The sequence below is a fragment of the Gopherus flavomarginatus genome, chromosome 5, assembly GCF_025201925.1.
Source record: "Gopherus flavomarginatus isolate rGopFla2 chromosome 5, rGopFla2.mat.asm, whole genome shotgun sequence".
NCBI classification, from domain to species: Eukaryota; Metazoa; Chordata; order Testudines; family Testudinidae; genus Gopherus; species Gopherus flavomarginatus.
Window position 1 is genome coordinate 42,219,826 of NC_066621.1, and position 11,456 is coordinate 42,231,281.

The 11,456-nt window shown below is 49.0% G+C and overlaps 1 protein-coding gene across 1 annotated transcript; it reads right to left on the bottom strand.

Annotated features, from left to right (window-relative positions):
* Positions 1-5,057: 5,057 nt before the first annotated feature.
* Positions 5,058-7,892, bottom strand: IFITM5 (interferon induced transmembrane protein 5). The gene is made up of 2 exons (XM_050952976.1): positions 7,692-7,892; positions 5,058-5,578 (listed from the first exon to the last, which is right to left on the bottom strand). Exons 1-2 carry the CDS (start codon positions 7,875-7,877, stop codon positions 5,360-5,362), a joined length of 405 nt encoding a protein of 134 aa, XP_050808933.1. The 5' UTR covers positions 7,878-7,892; the 3' UTR covers positions 5,058-5,359.
* Positions 7,893-11,456: the final 3,564 nt, after the last annotated feature.

The following is an 11,456-nucleotide window of genomic DNA, read 5'->3' on the forward strand; positions in this document are numbered from 1 at the left end:
GAGTGCCTTGAGAACAGGCAGAGCAAAAAGGAGGAACTGAGGGGCCCCCAGAGAGCACACAGAACCATTCTGCCCCTAAAATCTTGTTGAGTTACATCCCCCTGAAAAGAAAGGGTTAACAATGCCCTGGGCACATTGTCACAGCTGGAAACTCAGCAACATTCTGACCCCTGCTGCTATCCTGTTGTATCTAGGTACAATGCCAACATGTTTTTGGTCTGTACTGACTAGGGTGACCAGACAGCAAGTGTGAAAAATCGGGATGGGGTGGGGGGAGTAATAGGAGCCTATATAAGAAAAAGACCCAAAAATCAGGACTGTCTCTATAAAATCAGGACATCTGGTCACCCTAGTACTGACCCTCCTGCTTCCTTCTATCCTGGCCGGCACTGACTATGCCTGATTAAATGGACCTGATCAGCTGAGCCGGCACTTTGGTGGTGGGTCCCAGGGCAGAAGGACCCCCCTTCGCCGAATTACCGCCTAAGACCCGGAGCAGAAGAAGCTCCAGGGGCCCAGGCCCCGCGAGAGATTTCCAGGGCCCCCGGAGCGAGTGAAGGACCCCTCTCCAGGGGCCCTGAAAAACTCTCATGGAGGCCCCTGTGGGGCCTGGGGCAAATTGGCCCACTTGACCCCCCGTCTGGGTGGCCCTGTATGTCACTGTATGCAATTGCTATAAGCATTTGTTGTTACTTCTTCCTCTTTTGAGTACAGGCTGAAGGGCCATCTCTCTCGCTCTCTCTCTACCTTTCCTCCTCATCTCTCACTCTTAATGTTTCAAACCAGAGCATTTTAAAGCCACGCCCTGGTTTGGCAAGATGCCGTCCTGTGTAAACAAAACCCAGAAACCTCAAACTAACCTTGATGGAGTTTATAAAAAGCCCCAGAGCCTCTTTGTGCCACCAGCAGCATGTGGCAATGCTTAAGGAGGGAGAAAACAAGAGTTTCTGCCTTGTAATTAGGCTGGCTGTAAATTAGGTCCTGTCAGAGCAGCACAGCCACTAATCAGCACTGGGCCGCTAGGCCAGGGCGGGGTGGGAGGAGGCAGCCCCCCTGATAACAGCCCTGAGGGCCTCGAGGTTTCAGTCCATGCTTAGATCCTGGAGGAAAGTATTTGAGAAGGAATTAAAATAACCTGCTCTAGATTCCCAGCTCCCTGCCCCGCTGGGGGAGAGCAGCAGAGACAGGATGGAGCTCCCTCTTCTCAGAGAGCCTGAGCTGTAGATCCCCTCTGCCAGCTGACCCCACTGGGGCCCTGGGAACACTCCCCTGCCAAAGCTCAGGGCCACTTCCCATCAGGATAGCCTCGGCCCGGCACCTGCCAGGATGGCCAGTGGCAGACTCCCCTGGGAGAGTGCTGCTGGCAAGGGTCCCTTTGGAATCTCAGCAGCTTTCAGGCCAGCTCCTGCCGCCCTTCATCACGCTGAGCAGGAATCAACAGGGCCCCTCGCAGAGTAAGGCAGTGCTCAGTGTGCATCACAGCTGCATAGTGGCTGCTGCTGTGCAGAGACCATGGCCTATCATACTGACTAGTAGTGTCTCATTGGTTCCTTGGACTCCCCCATCTGTCTGTATCCATCTGTGGGCTCTTGTTGTGTAGTTAGATTGTAAACTCCTTGCGGCCGGGACCATTTTTTGGTTTGGGGCTGTACAGCGCCCAGCACAGAGCGGGTCTGGGCCATGACTGGGACACTCCGATATTATAAATAATAAAGAATAGTACTCCCCAAATGAGCCCTGTCCTTACCCCAAATCAGATCAGGATTCACCAGCTCCACTGGTGGCAACAGCAATGGAAGCTAGAATATAAACTGGGCTGGACCAGCTTGTCCTGATCTCCTGGGGAGATCGTGCAGCTCCACCCCTTTCCAGCAGCAGGAGTGATATTGGCCTTGGGTCCCAAAGCCTAAACCCCTTTTGGCTGGGCCCCACTCATCTTCTGAATGAATCACACAACAGACTAGGGCTGCACCAGCATACGTGGTGCCCCACAGAGTCACCTGGTATGGCTCTCAGGTGCAGCTAATGGGCAAGACTAGTAGGTGTAGAAGAGAGATCCAGTGGAGAGGCAACTCACGCTACAACCAGTACTTCAAGGGAATTTGCCTTTCTGCTCAGGAATGTGTGACACTTGGGGCTTATTCTTATGTTGCCTTGTTTGTCCCTTCGACACCTCCAAGCTGTATCCCACCACCCAGAATCTGGTGATTCCTAAGAATGCAAAATACCAGACGAGTGCCAGGTCACAGAGAAGAGAGGTGGATTTGGGGGAGTCACTATTAAGATGTCCCTTCAGCAACAGTGGCCATCAAAGCTCCCAGCATGGCTTGAGCTGACCATGGACATCAGAGTTCTCTGCCAATCCCCAGGACGGCCTGAGCTCACTGGGGCATCTGAACACACACAGTGCAAGCCCTGGCTGGGATGATTTAGTTGGGGTTGGTCCTGCTTTGAGCAGGGGGTTTGACTAGATGACCTCCTGAGGTCTCTTCCAACCCTGATATTCTATGATTCTATGTCCTTTCAGTGATATCCCTGCCAGACTTGGAATGCTGTAGGGACCGCACAAGGAGTAAAACAGAACAGCCCAAGTTATCTACAGAAATATCACAGCGTCTCCACCCTAGGAGACCGCAGGAGGCAGGGGGAGCAGAGCCCAGCTAGGCTAGAGCCAGATTAACTGGCTGCCTGACCAGAACAATTAAACTCTGGACAAAGATCAATGGTGAACAAACCAATGAGAAGCCAGTTAACGAGCCAATCAAGACTGCACTGAAAGGCAAGGGAGTGGATGACTGGACATTCTCAGCATTGGCTATATCCTGAGTTCCTTGCATGTTTTGAGTGTTGAGTCTGTGTACTAACTAATCAGAACTCTGCTCCTCTGAGTCTGGCAGCCAATGAGATTGCTTGGTTGACAGGAGAGGTGCACCCATTGGCTTCCAAAGTCAAAAGCCACACTATTTGGCTGATAATGATATGCTACAATTCTCCTGAGTCTCGGCAGCTTTGACACTGTTAAGCTGCCCTGGGCTGAAAAGCCAAATACACCAAGAGGAGCATTAAAAGGAGCCAGTAAACTAGTTACTCACATCTGTGGGGAAAACCCACTGTTGCTCTTTTCAGCTAAACTAGGCCCCTTCTGTGGGAAGTCTGGGGTACCCCATGTGCAAGGCAGAGGGATGGAGCTGAGTGAGTGTGACTGAAAATCAGAGTTCCTTCAGGACCCCAGGGGGATATTTAATGATATTTGACAGGCCAGGAGATGGAGAAATAGTAAATTGCTCCTTGAGATCCCCACCCTGGTTCTCTCAGGGGATGGGCAAAGTTCAAAAGGGGCAGAAGTGCTTTTCAGATAAGCATCATACCCTCTGGACACTTAATCTTGCCTCAGCATGGAAGAGGGACTAGATTCCCTCTTCAGCCTTCCATTTCTATGATTCTCTGAACTTCACCCCAATTCTCCAAAAGTGCACTGTTAGGCAGGACATTTTACAAAGATAGGTAGATTTCCATTGCTTTATGCTTCCATTCATGCCAGAAATCCAGCCAAACAACCTTCCTTCTGATCATTTGGATTTCCCATCCTTGCTCCTAAATGGAATCAAGGCATGGCAAAAATGAAAAAAAAAATCAGGAAGGAAGAGGCTGAGAGATTTTCAAACCTGAAAAATGTTTTGGGTGAAGGTTCAGGTTGGTTCTTCATTGATCAGAACCAGAGCACGCATCCCTATATGGGAATCTTCAATATAATGAATTTGTAAGGCGTAACTAAGGCTAAGATTTTGTCACACATATTTTTAGTAAACGTTACGGACAGGTCATGGGCAATAAAGAAAAATATATGGAAGCTGTGACCTGTCTGTGACGTTTACTAAAAATATGCGTGACAAAATGGGCCGCCCAGGGGTGCTTGGCTTGGAACTGCACGGTCCCCACATCACTGGTGGCTCCAAGCTTGGGGCATCCCCGCCATCTGCAGTGCCTCTGGCTTGGAGCTCCAGGACACCCCTGCCAACCGCAGGGGCTCCATGCTCTGGGGTAGCCCTGCTGGTAGGCTGGGAGCTGCGGAGCACCTGTGCTGCCCGCGGTGGCTGGTAGCTCCCAGGGCCCCGCTGCCCGTAGCGGCTGGCTACTGCAGAGTGGTCCAACTGCCTGCAGTGGCAGGGAGCTCCCAAGACCCCTCTGCCTGCGGCGGTGGGGAGCTCCCGGGGCCCTACTGCCCGCAGTGGCTGGGAGCTGCAGATGGGTCCCGCTGCCTGTGACGGCTGGGAGCTGCGGGCCACTCCTGTCGCCCTTTATGGCTAGGAGCTCGGGTCCCACAGTTCCCAGCCACTGGGGGTGGGGGGGACCCTACAGCTCCCAGGCGCCAGAGGCTCAAGTCACAGAGGCCTCTGGAAGTCATGGGTTCTGTGACTTCCATGACAAAGTCGTAGCCCCAGTCATAACTCAATTCATATTAGGTAATATCTCAAAAACGCAAACCACCATCTAGTGGCCTTGGTCCCTTCACAGGAGCTAGGGATTCAGATTCAAACACCCAGGCTCATTTCTTTTCCCTTTCCCCCCTTGGGCATGCCCCTGTATTCACTAGCCTCCCAGATCTAGTCCCGACATGTACATTGCAGCTTGGGCCTCCCATGGTGCGAAGGAGGGGGCAGGCCTAGATTAAGGCCTAGGTTCTACAGGCCCACGTTTAGACCCTCGAGCTCTTGGAATCACATGATCACAACAGAATCTGAGATTTCATTAAGAAGAACAGTCAGGTTCTAGCCCTTCTGACTGGGAAATTTGAAACCAGGACCTGAGGGTAACCGAGTAACTATGCCACATTTACATTAGCCATTAGAAACTGCCACACATAGAGAGACATGTGATTTGTGAAGTTATTTAATCACTTAAATAGTAACAACAAAGGTTAAACTGGTGGCGCAGCCAGCATTAGACACAGTAACAAAAGAATAGGGTTCCAAGGGAAGTCGATAGCTCATGTCTCTAACACCCCATGGCCAAGATCCCAGGACAAGCAAAGACCAAAGGAGGAGGAAAAGAGGAGAGGAACCACAGTGCACAGACTCAGCTAGCTTGAGCATGAGTCCACGCAAACTACCAGGATGCAAAAGGAACTATTTTCACACCTCAGGCCACACCAAAGGGCAAGCTGTGAAATGAGTTCCGGGGCACATGAATACCTCAGTGATGCTCTGATTGGTGTGAGGCATTGGTTGCTCTAGGTTACAACAACGGAGGTTGCAATGTGCAGTGGTTTGGTTTGCTGGGTTATACTGGATTAGCAGTGTCCTTAGGAGGCTACCAGAGTGGCCCACATGTGTTTCCAGGAGCCCACGAGGCCCTTGGATCACTTTCCATCATCGTCGTTAGTGAACAACTTGTAGTTGAAGAAGTCCATCGATTCCTGAGCGAGCTTGGAGAGGTGGATCACGCCTGTGATCACCAGGGCGATGAGCAGCAGCGGCAGCAGCAGGCTCCACACCATCGCCAGGATGTTGTAGCATTTGGCTTTGGAGCTGAAGCGGCGAGCAGCCTCGATGTCACCAGCCACCTTCTGATCCCGCGCCTGCAACAGCCCCAGGAAGGGTTCAGTGAGTTAGTGACATGGCAGAGGAGGCAAAGGACAAGGCAATGCCCTGAGAGCAATACAATCGAACTACAAGCATCAGAACAGGCTGCAACCACCCACTGCAGCTCTCAGTGACTGTCTGTCACTCACCTCACTTCCATCTGCCCCTTGCTCTGGAACTGACTGTTCTCTCCCCGCTCCATTCTCTCTGAACTTCTCTGTCAGCCTAATCCAGTGAGTTTAAGCAAACAACTGGCACCTTCTGCTGGCTCCCTCACAGCAAAGCAGACTCACCCTCTTACCAACTGGTAACTTACCCCTCCATTACCATACACGTCATCTCTGAATTTGGCCCACTAAGTCTCAGCTGGTGTAACTCAACATGGCGAGTGGCCAGGAGAGAGGTCTGTAGCTACAAAAACCACAGGGCACTGCAAGAATGTGTGAATTAAAGTAGTTCACATCCCGCTTTAATTTACATCTTCCTCCAGCTCCTTGATGTGTTAATTAAACCACTTTTAGCTCCCTTACGCATCAGTAAGCGATTTACAGCACCTCTGACCTTAGCCCACTGTCTGCCTTGGCTACACTGGCACTTTACAGAGCTGCACCTTTCTCGCTCAGGGGTGTGAAAAAACACCCCCCTGAGCGCAGCAAGTTACAGCGCTGCAAAGCGCCAATGTAAACGGTGCCCCAGGGCTGGGAGCACAGCTCCCAGCACTGTAAGCTAATCCCCATGGGGAGGTGGAGTGCCTGCAGTGCTGGGAGAGCTCTCTCCCAGCGCTGGCCCTGAGACCACACTCGCACTTCAAAGCACTGCCGCGGGAGCGCTCCTTTGCTATTAGCATCTTTTAGCAAATAAAATCCAAAAAGGAGCAGTGGCTCTGACCCTACATGAATGATCCTCAGCAGAGAGATCTGGGAACAGAATGGTTACTCTAAACTTCTCCTTCCTCCAGTTCTCTAGCAAGTGCCTCTTGCTGGCTTCATTAAATCCATTCCCAGCAGTTCAGGATATACCCATTCCCCATTCCTGAACAGAGCAGATTCCCAGCTGCAAGATGTGGGATATGGAGGAGTCCCTCCACATAGATCATGATCCCTGGGCATCCTCTGGAGTAGAGAAGTCAGTCCCCAGAACCTTATCCATATACAGATGGCACTAATTGTGGGATAACAGGAAAGTGTGATTGCCAGGACAGCTCACAGCCTCATTGATGTGTGGCAATCTAGCCAGGGATATTATTTAGATGATACACATCAGCCTCAACCAGCATGAGGACATGGTGCTTAAGGATGCTGCACCAGCACAGGGTGCTCACATAATTCCTGATGCTCTTTACACAAACACTGCAGTCAGCTATCCTGCCCAATCACTGCCCTTTCAGACCCAGTCACTGAATCAGGAGGCTCAGGCAGTCTGTCTTGCAAATGCCAGAGCAGCTGTCACGGATAGTTGTATTTTTCAAAGTATTTTTCCTTTTGAAAGGTAGAATTCCAGCTAGTGGGCAGCACGGGGCTAATTTCCTCTGCTAGGACAATGCTAACAAGTTGAGATTTAGGGCTGAGGCAAACTGAAGCCAACTGCCGATAACAACTTTCTACCGTGTCACAGTAGTATGAGTAGGGCGGTACCCTCCAGTACGCAGTAACGGCAGGAGATTTTTTAGCCTGTAGGGGATACCGGAAAGAATTGAGGCTAGTCCCCTCCGCCTCCAGAGGGGGAAGGGTCATGACATTCTTCCAGAATCTCCTAGATTTTTCACATACCTTCCCTATTTTAGGGTATATTACGACTCAGAGAACAGAGAGATCCCAGAATCGCTAGGTAACCTGAGAGAAGTTTATAATTCCTACCAGAATCCCTGGGAAATCCTAGCATCTCTAGGTCAACTCAATAGAACTGGAACATATCATTCTTACTAGAGACCCCCAGGAAGGAATCTCCATGTAAGACTAGATGCACTGAGATGTACACTTCCTGTACACCTCCTAATCCTGGAATCTCCAAGTGACTGGGAGACATGGACACAAAAGGGTCCGTTTCTGCACTAGAGTCAGCCTCTATGGGCTTGTGTAGAAGAGGCAGAGGAGAGCTGGGCTGTCTTACCTTGACGGAGTAGGCAAGAGCCACTAAGCCAAAACAACAGAGGTTCATGTAGATGGTGTTGAAGATGGACCAGATCAGGTGGTCCCGGGGCACTACGGAGGGTCCAATGGTGATGACGGTGGGACAAGTGTCCTGCTTGCGGGATGTCATGGGCAGGTAGTCCTCGCGAGGGTAAGACGTGTCCATGGTCCTGGAAGGCAAAATCCTCAGCTCTCCTGTGGTAGCAGCCTGTAAGGGGAGCCAGTACAGGGCAGGTCTTTTTTATAGTCTCTGCCTGAGGCACAGCTCCATCTCCCTCTATATATAAAACAGGGAAATTACAGCCCTTGCTGGCTGTGGTTATCAGAAATGTTTGGCCAAAGCTGAGAGCAACATACTTGGGTTTGTAAGCCTGTCCTCCCCTGATTGTATATGGAGCGCTTTTTATAGTCTCATGGGCTGAGGCCTCCCTGTCAGCCTTTTCCAGAGAGCTAGGCAGCTTGAGGCACTGATTCAGGAACCCAGCTTCAAAAGGACATGCTGCAGATCCTGAGCAATGCAAAGGGCCATGGACCATACAGGACTGTGCATGGCAGTTCTGTGTTATAACCCATCGGGGACAGAGAGGGAAGCTGTTGGCACAGCGAGGTACATGTACAGGGCAATACAAGTGCATTGAAAGAGCTCTTTCTTCTCAAGCGCTAAAAGATCAATAACTTCCCAAGGGGGATTGCATTTTCCCTGCCTGCCTCTATATGTTTTTCTGGGTTTTGCATTACCCTTTGCTAAATATTCTAAAATCTACGATTCCCACCCATCTATAGCCTAAGATGATGCCCCCACATCAGGAACTTCACAAATGTGTCATCCACAAAAGGTAAAGCACTTTGAAATGGAGAGCTGCTGCCAAGGCTAGGGAGGGGCTGAAACACGGCCCTAACAGAGCTAGCTTTGCAAACCCCGGGCTAGACCCTCAAAAGTATTTAGGCACCAAAGTCAATGGGAGTCAAGTGCCTAAATACTTTTGAGAATTTGGGCCCTGTGCCTACCCTAGAATAAATGCCCTGTAGAAGTGTTCTCCAAGACAGCGGCAAGGACTGTTCGAACAAGGGGCTATTGTTCATGGTATGGAACTGAAGTACTTACAGTCAAGGAGGAGCTGTGAAGCCAGCAGCTGCCCTCAGTTACATTGATGTAAAAGAGTAACATCTGCCCCATAGGGTCCATTCCAGGGTGGCAGATATCCAGGTCAAGTTTTCTTCTTCCAGAGTCCAGAGCAGGGTTTTTTTTTTCCCTCTCCTGAAACCCCAGGGCTCAACCCTAGCAGTGGCTAGAGCAGTTCTGATCATAAGACCAACCAGACTTCAGTAAGAGTAAAGACAAACCAGCAGCAAGTGTAATATTTCTAACATCTCTATGCTCAGAGGTTCTGGCTATTTCAGTGCAAACCCCAGCAATTCGCAGGAATATGTTGGTGTTGTCTTTTCAGGTTTGACATGGGCCATCAGACAGCTGTCACACTAAGAGATTCTAGTCTTTACCAAACCAGGCTGGCTACAGGTACATACAACTCACAACCAAGAGATTGCTGCCTTTCAAAGTCGCTTGCCCAGAATAAAGACTAACTGGATATTGCAGTTCAGTGGACGGGTTGCTTAGGACTCAGGTACCCTCCACACATCAATGGAAGAGGGAATGCAGGTGAGAAACAGGAGGTCAGAGCTTAGATACTAGAGACAAGCACCTTAGCAATTCTACAGATTAGATGGATGGCAGTGATTCTAGTACCAGCCCTGATACAGCACAATAGGGAGAGCTGTAGTGTTAGAGGGCACCATCCATATGACCAAGGCTCCTACAGTCACACACCTGGAAAAGGAAAGAGCTGCTCATGTTAAATCCAGCCGTACTGGTAATATTGCAGGATACTGTACTTCCCTTTCTACCACCATAGCTTTCTGCCAGGTTCTTGGCTATGGTGCCCCTCAAGATCTGTAACAGTAACCACTGCAGTTCAGAGGGTAGCAGTTCACAGGGTTCAGGAAGTGCCTAGCACATGTTGGGGTGCAGTAAAATAAATAATAATTGTAATGGATATAATGGCCAAGCTTCCCCTCCTGTGTAAAGTGAATTGACTATGGCCTTTCAGAATCCAGACAGTCCTAAGAAAGCTCATAGGAAGGTCTAGGTATTGTTTAATTCCCACACCAGCTTCAGATTGCTTCCCTTCCTCCACTTCCCCCCCCCCCACACACACACACAGAGAAAGAGAGAAAATCAGCCTCTTAACTCCTACAATGAGTTGCACCATGCAAGAGATAGAAAAGGCCATATGAAAAGGTTCTATAAATACATTAGGAGCAAGGGAAAGATGAAGGAAAGTGTAGGTCCCCTACTTAGCCAGGAAGGAGAACTAATAAAAGATGACATCAAGGAGTCCGAAGAGTTCAATGATTATTTTGCTTCAGTCTTCACTGAAAAGGTTAATTGTGACCAGGTACTTAACACAATTCATATTAACAACAAGGAGAAAGGAACACAAACCAAAATAGGAAAGAACAGTTAAAGAATATTTAGAAAAGTTAGATGTATTAAAGTTGGCAGGGTATTCATCATTGGGTACTTAAGGAACTAGCAGACACAATTCCAGAATCATTACCAATGATCTTTGGTGAGAAATCATGGAGGACTGGTGAGGTCCCGGATGATTGGAGAAGGACAAACATAGTATCACTTTTTAAAAATGGGAACAAACAGGACCTGGGGAATTATAGACCAGATACTGAAACAAATTATTAAAAATCACTTTGTAAGCACCTAGGGGATAATAAGGTTATAAGAAACGGGCAACATGTATTTGTCAAAAACAAATAATGCCAAACCAACCTAATTTCCTTCTTTGGCAGGGTTACTGGCCTAGTGAATAGGGGAAAGCAGTACACACAATCTATATTGATTTTTGTAAGGGGGTTTTACACAGTTTCACATGACATTCTCATAAGTGAACTAGTGAAATATGGTCTAGATGAAATTACTGTAAGGTTGGTGCAATACTGGTTGAAAGAATATACTCAAAGAGGAGCTATCGATGGCTTGCTGTCGAACTTGGAGGCGATATCAAGTGGGGTTCCACAGGGGACTGTCCTGGGTTTGGTAATATTCAATTCTTGCATTAATGACTTGACTCATGGAGTGAAGAAAGTACTTATTAAATCTGTGGATGACACCAAGCTGGGAAGGATTGCAAGCATTTTGGAGGACAGGATTAGAATTCAAAAGGACCTTGAAAAATTGGGAAATTGGATTGAAATCACTATGACGAAATTCAATAAAGATAAGTGCAAAGTACTGTATCTAGGCAGGAAAAATCAGATGCACAAATACAAAACGGGGAATAACTAGACAGAAAATAATACCACCAAGAGTGGCTCTAGCTTTTTTGCTGCCCCAAGCACGGCAGCTAGGCTGCCTTTGGTGGCATGCCTGCAGGAGGTCCCCAGTCCCGTGGATTCAGAGGCATGCCTGCAGGAGGTCTGCCGCTTGGAGCGCTGGTGCCTGGAGCCACCACTGAATACTGCAGAAGAGAATCTGGAGGTTTAACAACTTGAATATGAGCCAAAAATGTGATGCAGTTGTGAAAAAGGCAAATATTAACTGGGGTGTATTAATTGCAGTGTCATATGTGAGACATGGGAGGCAACTGTCCTGCTCTACTCAGCACTGGTGCACCTCTGCTGGAGTTCTGTGTCTAGTTCTGGGTGCTACACTCTAAGAAAGATGTGGACT

Coding starts and splice junctions, on each gene's coding strand:
- IFITM5 (XM_050952976.1), bottom strand. CDS start 7,877: ATGGACACGTCTTACCCTCGCGAGGACTACCTGCCCATGACATCCCGC. Junction 5,579..7,691: donor CTCTTGCCTACTCCGTCAAG/GTAAGACAGCCC, acceptor GGGCTGTTGCAG/GCGCGGGATCAGAAGGTGGC.